This window comes from Galeopterus variegatus, unplaced genomic scaffold (genome assembly GCF_000696425.1).
Source record: "Galeopterus variegatus unplaced genomic scaffold, G_variegatus-3.0.2 Scaffold1972, whole genome shotgun sequence".
Classification (NCBI taxonomy): domain Eukaryota; kingdom Metazoa; phylum Chordata; class Mammalia; order Dermoptera; family Cynocephalidae; genus Galeopterus; species Galeopterus variegatus.
The window spans coordinates 155,854-174,914 of record NW_007728083.1 but is presented as its reverse complement, the minus strand read 5'-3'; the positions used below and the strand labels follow the sequence as shown (position 1 = coordinate 174,914).

At 37.8% G+C, this 19,061-nt stretch overlaps 1 protein-coding gene across 2 annotated transcripts in view; it reads right to left on the bottom strand.

Annotated features, from left to right (window-relative positions):
• The window catches only part of HDAC8 (histone deacetylase 8), a 232,762-nt gene that overhangs the window by 116,821 nt on the left and 96,880 nt on the right, over positions 1-19,061 (bottom strand). For both annotated transcript variants that reach the window (XM_008579872.1, XM_008579873.1), the window contains 2 exons: positions 17,570-17,742; positions 15,071-15,165 (listed from right to left, as the gene is read on the bottom strand). In XM_008579872.1, coding sequence (XP_008578094.1) covers positions 15,071-15,165; positions 17,570-17,742 — 268 coding nt within the window. The remainder of the gene's footprint in view (positions 1-15,070; positions 15,166-17,569; positions 17,743-19,061) is intronic.

The following is a 19,061-nucleotide window of genomic DNA, read 5'->3' as shown; positions in this document are numbered from 1 at the left end:
CACACAGTTCAGGTTTCCAGATTCTCATAATATAAGACCCAAAATCTAAAGGTCCCAATAAAAATTCACTAATTATACCAACAATCAGAAAAATCTCAATTTGAATGAGAAACGATAATCAACAAATGTCAACACCAAGATGACATATATGTTAGAATTATCTGACAAGGACTTTAAGGGCAGCCATCATAAAAAAATGTTTCAATGAGTAATTAAAAGCATGCTAGAAACAAAATAAAAAAAAATAGAAAGTATTAGCAAGGAAATAGAAAACATAATGAAGAACCAAATGGAAATTTTAGAACTGAAAAATATAATAAATGATGACAAAAAAACTTACTGGATTGGCTAAATAGAAGAATGGAGATGACAGAGAAAAGAATTGGTGAACTTGGAAACAGAATAGAAATTACACAATCTGAACAACAAAGAGAAAACTGACTGAAAAAAAAATGAAGTCTCAGGGTCCTGTGGGACAAGAACAAAAGATTAAACTTTTGTGTCATCAGAGTCCAGAAGAAGAAAGAAAGGACATGGCTGAAACTTCCCCAAATTTGGTGAAAGATATGATCCTACATATTCAAGAAGCTGAATGAATCCTAAACATGATAAACCCAAAGAAATCCACTCCAAGACATATCCTAGTCAAATGCCTGAAAAATAAATAAAGAAAAAAACCTTGAAAGCAGACAGACAGAAATGATGCATTACTCAAATGGAATAATAATAATTTGAATGACTGTGGATTTCTCATCAGAAGTCATGGAGGCTAGAAGGAAGAGGCACACTTTTTAAGTGCTGAAGAGAAGAACTGCCAATCCAGTATTCTTTACCCAGTAAAAAATATCTTTCAGGAGTGAAAGGGAAATCAAGATTCTCAGATGAAAGAAAACAAAGAGAATCTGTCAGCAGATCTATCTTAAAAGAATGGAAAAAGTTAAGTTCTCTAAACAGAAAGGAAATGATAAAATAAGAAATCTTAGAGCATCAGGAAGGAAGGAAGGACAACAAAAAGAGTAAAAATATGGACAAATACAAGAGACTTTATCCTCTTAAGTTTTCTAAGTTATGTTCGATGGTTGAAACAAAAACTTTAACACTGCCTGATGTGGTTCTTGATGTATGTAGAGGAAATATTTAAGATACAGTATAAAGACAGGAAGTTAAAGGAACATAAGGGGAGGTAAGCTTTCCTCACTCAATGTGGTAAAATGTTGATACCAGGGGACTTTGGTAAATTACATATGCATAATCTAATACCTAAAGCAACCACTATAAAATCTATACAGATTAATACATTCAAAAATACTATAGATAAATAAAAATGAACTCAGGGAACCCCCAAGTAGGATAAATACAAACAAAAGTACACTGAGGCATACCACAGTTAAGGTTATGAAAGCCGAATATAAGTTTATAAATGTAGCCAGAGGGGAAAAGACACATTATATACAGGGAAATCATAATACCAAGACTGACTTCAATCAGAAACAATGGACGCCAGAAGAAAACAAAAACTATAAATCTAGCATTTTATATCCAGCAAAAACATCCTTTAAAAATGAAGGCAGAAAAAAATGAAGACAGATAAGTAAAGGAGTTCTGCTTCTGGCCATGAGGGAAGAATTACTTTCCCTCTAGAAACAACAGGAAAATTGACAAAATATAGGAATTGTCTACTTTCAGAAATTGGACAATAGGCAATACAAGATAGTGGTCTCCAAGACAAAAAGGATACAAATGAGGTGAGCCCTACTGTCACCCAGGCTTTCTGCCTGGAGGTAATCCCTGGACTGTGGTGTAGGAGGAAGGAACCCAAACAGAGCCTGACAGTCCTATTGAATAGAGCAGATAGAAATTGGAGTTCAGAAAGGCCAAGGTGGTTAGACATTGTGCAAATGAAGCTAAGCCAAAAAAAAGTACTGGAAACATGCATAGAAGTCTGCTTGAGTCTTTTTAAAAAATTTTTTTATTGAATCATAATTGATTATACATATTTTTGGGGTTCAATGTTGACATATGTTGATCAAACCAATATTACTAGCATATATGTTGTTACAAATCATACTTATTCTTTAAGTATAAAGAATATCCAATCTTTGTCCTCGTCCAATCTGTCCCCATCCCCCTCTCCTTCCTCCCCACAAATACCTTGGATTTCTCCTCTCTTTCTGAAAGAGTAATGGTTATTCTGTTGATTTGTTGCCTAGATGACCTGTCCAATGCTGAGAGGTATGTTCAGGTCTCCCAGTATTATCATAGAGCAGATGCTTCTTCTGTCACTCTGGAATGAGCTTTGTGGAGAGAGACATCCTCGTCTTTTCTTTGGACTCTGCTGGTGACTCTCCTTGTGTCAATGCACTCCAGTGGCTGGTGGACCATCTGCACAGTGGTTGTGGGGTCTAGCCACTTTTGCGGTAGTCATGGTTATTGTGGTGGCTGTGGTGGGCCACCCACATGGAGTTGATGTTTCCGGCGTGCTCCTTACCTAGTTGGTGGTGGCGTTGTCAGTGTGCCTGGTTGTGGGAGCAGGTCTGGTCACCAGATCCATGCCTCAGGACCCCAGGCGAGCCCTGTAGCACTGGTGGTGTGCCTGGTTGTGGGCGGAGTCTGTTTCCCGTCTCCATGCCTCAAGACCCTGGGAGGACCCCATGGTGCTGGCAGTGTGCCTGGTTGTCCCCCCTTTCTGGCTTGGTAGCCCAGGGGACTTCTGGTCCTTCTAGGTGTTATAGGTGTTCTTTGGTGAAATGAGACCCTTACTAGTTAATATCAACCTTTGTCTCAGGTTGTGGGTACTCTGTTTTTTCTTTTAGTTCTTTGTTGGATTATTTGCTGTTCCCACCACTTAAACTCTGTGCTGGAACTAATTTGTTGTCCTTTGCTTACTTGTAAAGAGGGGGAACTTCCTGTGGGGACTAGTACTGGAGCTCTGTGGTTGAGCTAAATTGCTGCTTTGCTGCTGATTCCCTGGTGAAGGCTTTTTGTGAAGCTCAGGTTTTAATGGTTGACTTTATAGGTACTTCAGGGTTTAGTGAGATCCAATGCACCTGGGTTGTATAGAAACACTGTCTGGGCCCGAATCTTTTCATCAAAAAGCACCCCATGCAGATCTATATTCCTGACCAGTCTCCTCTGAGTGGTTCTATGCTGATTGGAGGGCAGATCAGCTGTCCTTGTTGTATCCCAGTGTTCTCCTTGTGGGTCTTTCTCCCCCACTGCTTGTACTGTGAACACTTCCCATGGGACAGGCTGTATGCCAGACCCTTGCGATAACTCACCAGCCTCTGAGTGGCTCCTTTTTTTTCAGTTATTGTGGCTCCTCGCTCCTGTGTCAGTCCACGGGAATCCAATTAGTGGTCTTCCTGGCCTGGGGGTCAACAAGGCCCTCTTCTCCCCTGCCGCCTCCATGCAACTTCCTCTGAAGGGCACAGCTGTGGCTTTTGCTGGCTCCTGCTCAGTGTGCTCAGCAGCTCCAGCCTGGAAGTTGCTGGGGCTCAAAATGGTCGGAGAGGTTTTTTCTTTCCCTTATTGTGGCTTCTCTGGCTTTCACGCACTCTGTAGGTCTCTCCTCCTCTTCCCCTGAGTTCTAGCAGCCACAGCTTGGCTTCCATTGCTTTTTTATAGTTGTAGATTAGTTGATTTGTGGGAGAGAGTGATGCTGGGGACTGTCTATTCTGCCATCTTGACTGGAAGTCCCCCTTGAGTCTTTTGATGAATACCAATCTGAATATGTATGGGGTAAAACTTCACAAGGACAGTCCAAAAAAATTGATAAGGAAACAAGAATTACAGAGGAATTATAAGATGAACAATTCCTAGAATTCACAAAAGGCCAAAGTAGAGTGACCTCACTGAATACATGGATTATCTGTGGGGACTTCAGAGGGGTAGTGCCTTCAAAGTGGGCTAATTACCCCTAGCATAAAGGCTACTCAAGACCTACTCTAAATGAGTTTAAAAACAAACCTTGGAAGGATCAAACTGATCTATAACAACTTAACTGTCTATCAGAAAAAAAGTAGATTCCTCTTGAAATCAATATTAAAAAATCCAGTACTCAACAACGTAAAATTCATGATGTTCAATATCCAATAAAAAATTTCTAAACATACAAAGAAGCATGAAAATGTGACTTATAATCTGGAAAAAAAATCATTCAACATAAACAGACACAGAAATGACAGAAATGATGGAATTAGTAGAGAAGAACTATAAAACAGCTATTATAAATATGCTCCATATGCTCAAGGATGTAAAAAAAAATGAACTCAATGAGAAGAGAAATGGAAGATATTTTTAAAAATGGAAATTCTAAAGATAAAAAATACGATATTTGAAAGGAAAATTTCACTGGATGGGACTAACAGCACTTACACTGGAGAAGAAAAGATCGATGAACTTGAAGACAAAGCAATAGAAACTCTCCACAATCAATCACAGAGAGAAATAAAAGACTGAAAAAAAAAGGTCACAGTAACCTATGGGACAATATAACTGGTCTAACTGGGTTTAGCTGGAGTCCCAGAAGTAGAAGAGAAAAAGTAACAGAAATAATGGCTGAAATATTTACAAATTTGATAAAAACTATAAACCCACAGATCAATGAACCCCAAACAGGATAAACACAAAGAAAAGCACATGAAGGTGCATTATAATCAAGCTGCTGAAAACTAGGGATAAAGAGAAAACTGAAAAGCAGCCAGATAAAAAAGGCACGTATTTTACAAAGGAACAAAGATAAAAATTTATCACAGGCTTCTCATGAGAAGATATGCAAACAAGAAGATTTTAAAATGCTGAAAGAAGAAAATTATCAACCTAGAATTCTATACCCAGTGAAAATATCTTTCAAAAATTAAAACAAAGTAAGGACATTTCCCGACAAACAAAAGCTGAGATAATTGTTGCTAGCAGACCTACACTGTAAAAAAAATAAACTGAAGTTCTTTGGGCAGAATGCAACTTGTACCAGATGGAAACCTGGATCCATACAAAGGAGTAAAGAATGCTGGAAAGGGTAAATATATGGGTAATTATAAAAGATATGTTCTTATTCATCTTTTAATTTTTTTGAAAGTCAATTTAGGACCATGTTGGAAGCACAGTGGGTCCACTGGTGGCTGCTTATGTGCTAAGTGCAAAGGAGTGCCACCAAAGGCCAGGGAGGAGCAAGGCAGGCTGTCAGCCTGGTGTCAGAGAGTAAATGGAGCAACACAGTCCAGCCAAAAGGTGGCATAGCCCAGTTAGGGGTATACGGAATGTGGTCCAGTGATGCTCTTAGCTGGCGCCTTCTAGCCCAAACATTGCATCCTTGGCTGGCATGAGTAGCTGCCTAGCCTCCCTGTACCTCCTGTTGGGGCCCATACAGCAGGTGCCCCTATCATGGAATCCCTTACCTGGTTGGGCTCTGGGTCTTCATCCCCTCCTTCAAGCTTCTCATTTCTCTCTTCTGAAGTCCTGGCACCATGACCAGTGCTCAGACTTCCTGACCACATTAAACAAGAGGAACATGGAAAAGCTGTCTTCATAATCTCTGCTATAATTTCTTTAATTTTGTTATTATTTAATAAATCATTATTTTGAAATCTGAGGTTTTTGCTTCCACATAGATAGAAATACAATAAGAATATGGATTGTTGTTTTAACAAAGGGAGATTTGAAGACTTGTTCTCTCAAATCAGAGTTGCAACATCTATGAAAATGATGAAAGTAAAGTATCAGTGAAGGTTCTGACTCATGGAAGGAAGAAATTTATTTCAAAGAAACTGGGTGAAATTGTAAATAAGAAATCAAAATAGAATTAAAGTTATGTTTATATATGTCATTAATTTACCTTACAGTGTCTTATGCAACAGAACATTTTTGAATAGTTTCAAAATAATTCATCATTTAAGTTGTAGCATCATTTTCATAAGCTTATCATGTCTACACTTAAAATATTCAGTTCTGGGCCGACCCTGTGGCGCACTCGGGAAAGTGCGGTGCTGGGAGCGCAGTGACACTCCCACTGCGGGTTCGGATCCTACATAGGAATGGCCGGTTCGCTGACTGGCTGAGCGCGGTGTGGGCGACACCACACCAAGGGTTGCGATCCCCTTACCGGTCATGAAAAAGACAAAAAATATATATATATATATATATATATATATTTTTTGTCTTTTTCATGACCGGTAAGGGGATCGCAACCCTTGGTGTGGTGTCGCCCACACCGCGCTCAGCCAGTCAGCGAACCGGCCATTCCTATGTAGGATCCGAACCCGCAGTGGGAGTGTCACTGCGCTCCCAGCACCGCACTTTCCCGAGTGCGCCACAGGGTCGGCCCAGAACTGAATATTTTAAGTGTAGACATGATAAGCTTACTAAAGCCAAAAAAATTGTTTGTTATAGCTTTCCAAACTAGAAATGAAAAAGCCATTGAAGCATCATATGGGTAAATTATTGTACTGCATTGGCTGGAGAGTTGCATACGATAGCTTAAATAAAGTTTTGGACAGTTGACATTGCTCACTGCCTACTGGATGAAAAGTTAGTAAAATAACTCATGGCATTGCCTGTTTTCAACAGCACACTAACTTGTTTATTTAAACATTTACTTGTGAACATAAAGACTTAATTAGCATCTGATTTGCATAATTGTACTCTCACCTTACAGACAAATCTACAAATTCGGCTGGTCTTGCTGTTTTATTTGTGGTCATGCAGTTATCAGCACTAATTAATCTTTGAAGACCTTCTTTACTGTGAATGGTTGGCAACAAACACAAATGGTGCTAAAATATTCAAAGTGGTGAATAACTTGCTTGAATCTCATGGTTTATGCTGGAGGAACTTTGTTTATATTTGTATGGAGGTGGGAAAGCAATGGTGGGTAAAACTACTTGTACATTCATATGGCAATAGCACCAAAGTACGCCTGCAGTTACTGTATTCTTTACTGCCATGCACTCATAGTAAAAAAAAAATCCAATTTCACTCAAGAATGTCCTCAATGAAGCACTAAAAATTATTAATTTTATTAAATCTTGATGCTGGATTTAATGTTCTGTGACAAAATAGGAGAAATGCATAAGGTGCTTCTGGTATAAACTGTACTATGGTGGTTGTCTTGAGGAAAAGCATGTCTTTGATTAAGTTATAAGCTTAGCTAGCCACATTTTTCATGGAACACCATTTTTTTTTTCCTGAAAGAACAACTGATGGACAAACCATGTTTAAATACTTGGATATTTGGCAAATATTTTCTCAAAAAAGAAGTAAACCTATCACTTCAGGGTAAACAATGGACAGTATTTGTTGGCAATGATAATAATCATGTTTTTTGAGTGAAAATTAGAATTTTGCAAAACTTTATTCCTCCATTGTGAGCTTGACAGGTTCCCAAAACTTAAACTTTTTTCCCAATGAGATCAGTGATGATATTAATAAATGTGATTTTTTGATGCTGTATAAAATGTGTCAACATTTGGAATATGTGCATAACTTAGTGAATCAATACTTTTCAAATAACCAGTATGTATAATATGGGTAAAATATCCATTCAAAGTACAAGATGACCAATAAATTTTAATATAACAGTATATAAAAATTTCACTGATATGGTTTCAGATTCCACACTGCATCAACCTTTTCAAAACTATTATTTGTAGAGTTTTGGTGTAGTATAAAAGAAGAATATTCAAAATTATCTGAAAAGATTATGCAAATAATCCTCCCTTTTCCAGCTACATATCTTTATGAAGCTGGATTTTCTTTATATACTTTAACAAAAACAACATATCAAAGCACAATGAATGTAGAAGCAGGTATGAGAAGTCAGCTGTCATCTACTAAGCTCAATGTTAAAGAGATGGGCAGAAGTGTATAACAATGACATTTTTCTTATGAAATTTCTTTTTGTCTTGGAAAATACAGTTATTCTCCATTAATATGTTATTTGTGCTAATATGTACCAGATTTATTATTTTATTTTAAATGATTTAGTAAATATTTTTAAAATTAGAAAAAAAAATTGACTGTTTAAAGCAATAACAATTACAATGTATCAAGGGGGTTATAACATATGCAAAAGTAAAAATATGTCTACAATAGCACAAAGGAAGGGAAAAGGAAGAATGGAAGAACACTGCTGTAAATTTACTACATTATATGTGAAGTAATGTAATACCAAAAATCTAAAAATACATACTGTAAACTCCAAAGTAACCACACAAAAAAATCAAAACAAAGAGTTATAGCTAATAAGCAAGTAAGGAGAATAAATGCAATCCTAAAAAAAAATATTTAATTCAAAAGAAGGCAGGAAAAGATAAAAAAAGAAACAAAAGACAGATGGGACAAATAGGAAACAAATAGGAAGATGGACTTAAACCTAAATATATAAATAATTTCTTTAAACATAAATGGCCAAAGCACCCCATCTAAAAGGCAGGGATTATCATACTGGATAAGAAAGCATGACCCAACTATACACTGTCTATAAGAAATTCACTTTAAATATAAAGAAATGAATAGGTTATAAGTAAAAGGAGAGAAAAGATATATTACAGAAAAAAATAATCATAAGGAAGCAGGTGTGGTAATATCAAAATCAGAGAAAGTAGATCTCAGAACAAGGATTATTACCAGAGATGTTCACCAAGAAGATATAACAACCCTAAGTGTGTATGCATCTAATAACACAGCCTCAAAAATACATGAGCCCAAACTGACACAAGTGAAAAAAAAACAAGGCAAATCCAAAATCATGGTTGGGTTCAGTAATTGACAGAACAAGCAGACAGAAAATCAGTAGGGATATAGAAGACATAAACAACACTCTCGACCAATTTGACCAAATTGATAAAGAAAGGAAATACCCCCCAATGACAGCAGAATACATATTATTTGCAAGTTACACATGAAACATTTACCAAGATAGATCATATGCTGGACCATAAAAAATTTCAATAAATATAAAAGGACTGAAACCATGCTAATAAGCATTTAATCAGAGAAACTATGTTCTCTGAGCACAACAAATTAAAATTAAAAATTAATTAAATATAAATTGAAGTTTAAAAATAAAATTGAAATTAAAAATAAATCAGGAAGGGCCGGCCCGGTGGCGCACTGGATAGTGCGCCGCTTGGGAAGCACGGCGGCGCTCCCGTCCGAGGGTTCGGATCCCACGTACAGACCGGCTCCTGCTCACTGGCTGAGCGAGGCGCGGGAGCAGCGCCGAGGCTTGCGATCCCGTCGCTGGTCCCCGGTCCGGTACGGGGGCAACACTGAGGGTTGCGATCGTTGCCGGACACGGAAAAAAAGACAAAAAAAAAAAAAATAATAAATAAATCAGGAAAGTCTTCAAGTATTCGGAAATTTGTTTTAAAAACCCTACACTTCTCAATAACCCATCAAATCAAAAAAGGAAATATTTTGAACTAAATGAAAAAATGAAACAACATAGTAAAATTTGATAGAGATTTATAGCTTAAAAGTTTCTATCATAGGAAACTAGAAAAAGAACTAAAAGACAATACGAAGTAAGCAGAAGGAGGGAAATAACAAAGATATGAGCAGAAATAATGAAATAGAAAAGAGAAAAAGAAAGTCAGTAAAACTAAAAGCTGGTTCCTTGAAAAAAAAAAGAACCTCAATAAAATTGATAAACCCACTAGTTAAAATGATCAAGAAAAAAAGAAAGAAATCACTAATATCAGGAATGAAAGAGGGGATATCACTACAAATCCCACAGACATGTAAAACAATAATAAGGGAATATTATGAGTAAATGTGCAAATTCCTTGAAAGACAAATTATCAACATGGAATCAGGAAGAAAAAGAAAATCTGAACAGCCATATAACTATTAAAGGAATTGAATTCATAATTAAAAACCTTCCCACAAAGAAAATGTCAGGCTCAAATGTTTTCACTGGTGAATTCTATCAAACATTTTAGAAAGACATAGTTTCAATTCTACATAAACTCTTTTGTTAAATGGAAGAGGAGGTAATGCCTCCGAAGCGATTTTATAAGATCATTATTGCCCTGATATCAAAAGCAGACAAAGACATTACAAGAAAAGAAAACAACAGGCCAACATCCCTCATAAACACAAAAACCCTTGACCACATTCCAGCAAACTGAATCCAGCAACATATGAAAAGGATAATACACCATGACCAAGTAGGTTTATCCCAAGAATGCAAAGTTAGTTTAACATATAAAAAAAAAAAAAGCAGAGCAATTTACTGTACTAACAAGATAAAGGAGGACACCATATGATCATTTCAATAGATGAAGAAAAAGCATTTGACAAAATTCGACACTCATTTGTGAGAAAAAACTCTTGGCAAGTTAGGAATAGAAGGAAACTTTCTCAACCTAATAAAGAACATTTTTGAAAAACCTACAATAGTGAAGGATTAAGCGCTTTCCCCCTGTGATTGGGAACAAGACCAAAGTATTCACTCACCACTTCTACTCATCATTGCACTGGCAGTCCTGACCAGTACAAGGTAAGAAAAGAGAAATAAAATGCATGAAAATTGTACAGGAAGAAGTAAAACTCTCTTTATTCACAGATGGCATGTCTGCATAGAGGGAACATGTTAAGTAATCTCCAAAAGCTGCTAGTAAGTGAGTTTAGCAAGGTTATATTATTCAAGGTCAATATAAAAAAATCAATTGTACAAATATTGCTATATACTGGTAACAAACAATTGGAAATTGAAATAAAAAACACCATTTACAATAACATTGAAATCATGAAATACTTAGGGATACATTTAACAAAAGTTGTGCAATACCTGTTTACTGAAGAGTATAAATTAAAATTTGAAATTAAATAAGACCTAAGTAAATGGAAAGATATAGTAAATTCATGGATTGAAAGATTAAATATTGCTGTCATGCCTCCCGAAATCAATCTACAGACTCAGTGCAATCTGTAGATTGCACTGCAAGATTATTTTACACTAGCAACATACACTTGTATATAAATTGACTTAATTCTTTGTAATAACTACATATTTTCCCTAATATGAATGAGTCACAGCTAGTTTCTCTAATCAGCCCATCAAAAGTGGTCTGGTTAAGTAAATATTTTTTGTTAGTAGACCTGTCTGAGGACTCATATATGTAAAACTGCTTTACTCTATTCTAAATCATGGGATCTAGGTAGTATCACTGGACTATAGAGCATTCTTATACATAATAGTCCAGGTGCTAGTGCTAAAATAGCTATGTAGTGGTCTTTTTATGGGGCTATGTTACCTTTGGGCTTTCCCTATGGTAGAGATACCTGGGCCAATCATACACACAGGCTCCATTCCTCTCGGCTTTCCCAGCTGGGCTCACAACTCCTCTTCCAGCTGGGACTGCCTCCTTATTCCACACTTGGCTGGCCAACCTGACTCCCCAGTTCCTGGGCTGAGACTAACTCCCTCATCACTGGCTTTATGGCATCACTGGTTTTGTATCTTATGAGGGCTATGCTTGAAGTCCTACCCTTAATCACTTCTAATATTTGTGCTGGGCTTGCCTTCCCAACTGCCTTCTCTGCATTGGTAATCTAGTGTTTTTCTATGGATACACCTGTTTCCTATAGCTGGGATACCTGGTATTTCTTGCAAAGGAAAGGAAGTTGCTACTGGGGTTGAATTGTGTTCCCAGAGAAAGGCTAAATTATGCTTCCAGTTCTTCCATCTTAAAAACAGAAGTTTAGGGCTGGTCCGGTGGCGCACTGGATAAGTGCGCCGCTTGGGAAGCGCGGCGGCGCTCCCGCTCGAGGGTTCCGATCCCACATACAGACCGGTTCCCGCTCACTGGCTGAGCGAGGCGCGGGGGCAACACCGAGGGGTGCGATTCCGTTGCCGGTCCCAGTCTGGTACGGGGGCAACACTGAGGGTTGCGATCCGTTGCCGGACACGGAAAAAGACAAAAGACAAAAAAAAAAAAACAAAAAAACAAAAACCAGAAGTTTACCATTGTGAATGTTGAGACACTTATTGTTCAAACGCTCATTTATTCACTGAATAAACACAATGAGGTGGGTGCTTAACGTTCTGCTAAGCACTGAGGGGGAATGCTGACAACCCAAACACAGATGCACAAATGCATGGTACAGACTGTAAGTGCTGTGGGAATATACTTGAACCCCTTAACAGGTCTGCCTTTCTCCTCTCTCCCCTTTAAAATCTATCTTCCGTGCTGTACCAAGTAAGCTTTCTAAAAACCAAAGCTCATCTGTTTTTGTAGGAAAAAAGAGTAAACTCCTTAGTGCAGCATTCAAGACTTTTCGTAATCTGGCCCCAATTTCCGTTCAAGCCTTAATCCTTCCTCATCTCGTTCATACTCGCATACCCTATCTTCTACATATAGCACACTTCTCAGTCACCCTTTCCAATCTCTGTTGCCTCTGCCTAGAATGCCTTGCCATCTTCTTCACTTAGCAGACTCTCAATCAACCTCTAAAATTCAGTTCAAAGTCTTGTTGAAACATTTCCCCTATGCTCATCTGTCTTGGATTTGAGCACATTGTTGTTCTGTCACCTTCATTAGATGGTGAGATTTTTGAGGGCACTGGATTTATCTTGTTAGTGTTTGTATATCTGAATCCAGGTCTGAATAGGGCCTTGCAAGTAATAGGGGCCCAATTAATATTTGTTAGATGAATGAAGGAATAAAAAGAATGTGAAGAAAGAGCTCAAAGGGGGTGGGTATATTTAGGTAAGAGTTTTTGAAAGGCACAGGGCTTGAAGCTGGACTTAGGAAGACAGTAGAGAAGTGGGGACAGGGCATTTGAAGGAGGAGAATTATTATCCTAGGAGATTGAAGAACAAAAGCCCAAGACTGAGAGTGGAGAGAGTGAGGTCAGCCAGGCTGCAGCGACTGCTGCAATATCTTGACCTTTTCACCTACTAGATTTCTCAATTATATTTTCAGCTCCTGGAGGGCAGGGCATTTTATGCACTCCTTTGTATCTCCTTTATATTTGTTGCACATCTCCACAGTCACTGTCCCTACTGTCTTATTCTGCTCTGCATTATAACTATCTGTGCATTTGCATATCTCCCCAGCTGCTTGAGGTAGGGGATGAGGTCTTATTGTCTTTGCATCTTCTAAGACACCTAGCATTGGGCCTGGCACACAGTGGGTGCTCAGCAAATATATTTTTTGATCTACCATTTGTTGATCTGATTTCAGGGGACCACAAAGATATTTCTGTGCAACTGTGTACTGTGACATGAAACTTATATATATGCCTTCAAAGTGTGTAGTCTATTTTTGGCAATTTTTATTAAAATGTTATCCTATTGTACCTGGAAGACTGTCATTTCAGTTTTCTTCTTTGTTCCTTCTTGGATGACTCACATCTCTCATACCAGGAGGATATGACAGAAGGGATTCACAAAGGGTTTGGTCAAATTTATGAATGACATTGTCATAAATGTCTGAGTATAAGACGTGAGGAGCACGCAAAGGGGAAGGAGAGAACATGAATTTCAAAAGTGCCTATTAGGTGCCAGGAACTGTGGGTCAGGCACTTGACCAACACAATATACCTCATCTAATCTTGCAGAATATTTCGGTATGAAGACAGAACATCTCTACCTATAAGGCCTAGCCCACACCCACTCAGGCACATAGCTTCTCCAGGTATCAGAGGTGGTATTCATCTTTATTAACATTTTATCAATCTTTTAACACAGATGAATCTTTGGATTTGCTTTTGCTTCTTAGGAGCAGAACCATCACTCTCAATTTGGGCTTCTACAGCTTAAAACTTCTTTCTGACATAACTTGATCAGTTCTTAAAGTCCCAGTGCTTTAAATTACAATGCAATCTGAGATATTCCCACAGCAATAACAGCAACTACATTTGTTCACAGCACTTATCTTTCTATTTCATTAAACTTCCAAGTATTGAATAAAGGTAAGTCAACTCAAGAAAAAAGACTTTTATTAAAACCTGACACCAGCAAATTGTCTCAAATTATAGTGTGCCTTCTATTTGTATTCTAGACATACTGAATGGTTTTTCTTAGATATATATACCTCAACTGTGGTTAGAAGAAAATTGGAAGGAAATTAGTTTAAGTTGTTTCTAATTTTAAAAAAAATAATAGTAACTTTAGAAAGCATAATGCTCCTAAGTATACAGTTTCTACATCTGGCAGAAATCATAACATTACATATAACTAAAGCACCATCCTCAATCCTTGGGAAATAGCTTGAGAAGGTGGGGCTGCACATACTGGTTTGTCATTTTAAGTCATACTGTCTAGGGTCTGTAGCTACCCATCCTGATCTGTGATAACATGCTTCTTGCCAGGGGTGGGGGTGAGAGGGAATAGAAGGGGTACACCTTTGAATTAGGGATTATCAGCACATGCACAGGTCCCAGGCAGCTTTCTGTTAACTTGTTTCGGGAAAACCAGAATAGACATCTTTGCTTTGGAAAATATAAAGCCCATCTCGCATGACTAAAGAAAATGGCAAGGGCTCAAATGACATGTTTCACATTTTGGATAGTCCTGCTCCAACCTCCGTGTGCCACTAATTGCCAGAAAAACAACAGACCTGTCTTTGTAGTGATTATGTATTTTTAAAATTTTACATTAGTCAAAGAAAATTGAGAGACCATGTTCTTTGATGGTAATCCTGGTCTCTCAATTTTCTTTGACTAATGTAAAATTTACCTATATTACCTATAGGACTTTAAAAAAATAGATGAGAACCCAGCTTATACATTTAAAAAATAGCCCCTTCCTTTTTCAGGTTAGGGGATAAAAATATGCACATATTCCAAAGAGTTCTTTGTGTGAACAGGTGACCCCTTCCCACATTCTCTGTAATTAATTGAGGAATTAAAGTTGGTTGGCCTTTGAGATCTCTTGTTAAAAAAAAGGCAGAAGGTCTTGGATATTTTGGAACAAGAGTCCACTATTCTGCCAAGACAGTGTGTTATTGTTATTGAAGTGTCTCTCAACAAAACAGTATTGAGTGGTGAGGACGTGATTTTGATTAGGTGGAATGACTCAGCTCTTCCCCTTAAAGAAGAGAGGACTTGTCAGAGCCTTACTTACCTCATGATCTGGGATCTCAGAGGATAGTGTTTTCCCTAGGATGACCCCGGTCAAGTATGTCCAGCATCGAGCCGTGTTGGCAAGGTTATAGCCTCCTGTCTCCATCAAGAATTGTGAAGTTAGGAAAGAATAGTCACAAAACAGCAGGAGAGGGAAGGGGGGTAAGGAAGGAGAGAAAAATGTTTTAATAAAAGGGCTAAAAAGACAACTCCAAGGTACAGAATTTCACCTAAATATCCCTTTATGATATTTTAAAACCACCTAGTAAGCAGACTTTGATGGACTAGTGAGATCACACAGTGTAGAAGTCCAAGGTCTATAAAGATTAAAGAGGCTCTCACCTCCCAACAAACATGCACCCAAGGAATCCAAGGTACTCAATTCCATCAAGAGATAATGGCAAGAGTGAGATCTCTGAAACCCTGATCTCTTGAGGTGACCTACGCAGTGTGAAGCTTTCTGTGATGAATTTTGCAACAATTCTGTAAAATGAGCTGAATGTGATTTAAGAAAAGTGCTGACAGAAATAAACTTCCTCCTTTTAATATCAGCATTCCTTTTCACCACAAAACATAGGCCTGGTGGCAGAGATCAAAGAGAGTGAGAAGAGGAAGGGACTGTTGATAGACACTCTGACCCATCTTGTCAGGTCCTGTCACAGTCACCCAGCAGCCATATTATACTGGCTAATAATCAGCATTTTTTTTGTGTGCTGAATAGATGTGCTCTGCCACGCAAGCATTAGAACACTGGCCTTTAGCTAAATTCCAAGAGTGTACAGGGTAAAATGGAATGGTTTCCTAACCCCAGTGCAGCTTAAGGGAAATAGAATCTGATCTATTTTAGGTAGGGTGACCATATAAATTATTGTCCAAAATGGTATACTTTTAAGAGTAAAAGAGGACACTATTAATCATTGCACTGGGATAGCATATATAAACTGGGACATACGGTCACCCTTTTCTTAAGCTTTTCTACTATTTGAAAGGTCTGTGATGGTGAGGCTTCTAGAGTGTGTCTTTTAGGCCTCAATGGGGTCTACTGAAGCTTGGGAATGTGGCCATCTCTACTAATTTTCTATGTGTTAATAGGGGCTGACAATTTCAGTTTGATAGTACAGGTATTACTTAAATGCCTGACATGGACAAATCTGAATTTATAAGATAGACTTATTTGGCATGATTAATTTCAAAAACAGTTACTATAGGCTTTGCTTATGTAGAAAGCTGTCTCTGGTGCATACACAATATGATTTGATTTGCAAAAATTCCATTTATACACAAGCATTTTCAGGAATACACATATTGCGTAAGTAGAGTTACATATTCAAAAGTCAAAACTCTGGGCTGAGAAAGTAAAAAAGCTTTAGAGAATGCTAACAGGCTCTTTAAGTAAAGGCTGTAGCCTCAAACAGAGTCAAATTCTCACAGGTGTATGTTGTACAAAGGTCTTTTTTTCCCCGCAACTGTACCTGTATCATAATCACCATCCTTGGTACCCTTAGTACTTATCAATTTTATCTTTTTCTTGAGACGAAGTTAATATATCTCTTGCCAGCTTTTCATAAGAGGTTATCTCTTGTAAGCACCTTTAATTTTGTTCCCTCTAGGGTTTGAGGCTGCCAAAGGACCAGGCTCCTGTATTTGTGTTGAATGCTCTCTCATTTACTAAGGCCTCTCCACAGTTTCCCCTAATTTACAACAGTTTGATAAAACAACAAACTATTAGCTCTTCCATAATATATGCATTTTAAGCTCAATGCCATTTTAATACGCCAATCCATTCATCCAAGGAAGTAAAGATTGTGCCAGGTAGATGGACAGAAGATTCTAAGCAAGGCATCTTCAAAGGTGGTTGAGGTTGTGATAGGTTCCTTTCTCAAATGTACAAATGCTCCTATTAAATATACCCAGTTTTCTGTTGGTTAAGTAGTACAAATATCAGTACACACTGAAGACAAAAATGCCCAAGAGACTCTTTGAATCTCTCAATTTTGCTTAATTGTAACAAATCCATGCTTTTTGGGGGGAAGAGAGTCATTCTTCAATTCAGCTTAGATATTTAATCTATTCATGTGTTTACTACTTATATATGAGTAGAGTTAGAATTTTAGTGGTGTGTTTCCAAAAGGTGATTATTAGAACAGAGAAGCAAAGACTATACTAATGGAAGATGAATCGAAAGTCTACTGGGGTTAACATCCTCTGTTCTTAAGATCTGAGGTAACCTTTGACCAAAGGACTTTTGCTTCAGGAACTGAAATCTAGACTTCAGATGGCCAAAGAGTCAATGCACATGCTAACCTGAGGAGGAGACGTGTGTCTGAGTACACTTCCTTATGCTGAACTGTGCAGGTGGCAGATTTCACTGACTCAGGCTTCTCGGCCACAGGCAGATTGGTGTTAGCCAATCTAAGAAAGCCAAGTGTTCCTCAGTGTCAACAGACAAAATGTGGAGGAAGGTCAATAAATTCTCCTGGTGACCTTCCTTTGTACTCACCTCCTCCCAAAATGAGTGTTGCCAATTGCCACTGAAGGATGTACTTAAGACACTTGCCAATTCCCACTGGAGTCATGTTAAAGGAGCACATGGGATCCCCAGCTATTGTATCAGCTCCCAGCTGTAAGACCACTGCTTTGGGATTAAAGGCTTGGTATACCTCCTTTAGTACACTGTAGAAATGAGAAAGAATACAAAATATCAGAAAAAAATAGCTCAGTTTGGTAGGGGTGGTGCTGGGGCAAGGTGGAGGAATAGTTGAATCTGCAAACAGTTAATGAAGAAAAAAAACAACAAAAAACCCCACAATGTGTCAAACTTAATAAACTTTGATGAGGTGAATCAGACTGTATGTAAATGACACCTCAATAAACCTGACTTACAAAAATAAATTCCCCCTACCTCTGCCCTCATCAACGAACAAATTTGCCCTTCTGTTTTAGAACTCAGACTTCCTTAAAAATATTTGTATTAATTTAACTTCAACAGCCATAGGACAGAGTGCACATATTTTACTCCATTTTAAAATCTGGGAAAATAAGACATATACATTGAACAGTTATTAAGGATTCTTTCTGATAATTTAAGATCATGACCACACTTGGAGTTTATCACCTAGTTATCAGTGGGGGCTGGGGGTGGGAAGTACATGCTTTGAAAGCATAGATGTCATCAGCTTACTTTTGATTATGCAAAGGGACTTGAGGGTTATGAAATACAGTCCTCCCCAATGCATATGTAACCAGGGAATTATCTGGGAGGGAACTGTAACAACTGATCCAGAATTATAAATCTGAAAGCACCCGAAAAGAACAATTATAGTGAGTAACAATGAGCATAATTTTGAATAGAATCATTCAGTGCTATCAAATCAACCTAACTGCTTTTTTCAATAGTTAGAAGCCTTAGAGATGAAAAGGAAGATGTCATTGTGACAGACGACCTTAGTCAGGCCTCCAATATTATAATTAATTGAATACTGACAATGTCCAGAATGCATTCCTAGGAGTTACAAGGTCCCTGCTCTCAAGGGGCTTACAATCTACTTTCCAGACAAAACATAAAGCAGTCCTCAAGGGCCTGAGTAACTCTTACAGAGACATATAAACAAGTGCAAATTAACATACTTCAGAGTTGAGAAACTACAGAGTCAAAAAGTGATCAAAAATGTTGAGGTTAATGACCCCCTCATAATCAACATGTCAAATTATACCAGTGCAACAAAACCAGAAAAATCCCAGATCCTTCTGAAACTGCAAAAGGAATTCAGAGATATAAAATACCATCCTCCCAAATTCGTATATAACCAGGGTACTGAAACTATTAAACAGTGTTCAGTCACAGAGGTGTTCTTTGACTCAAAGGACTGTTTTGTTTGGATTTCTCATCTATACAAATATTGAGTCATTATAGAGATTATAAGAATATTATAAAAATTATGACATGTGATCCTTAATACAAGGATACTTGGGCCTATTCTCTCTTTCATGTG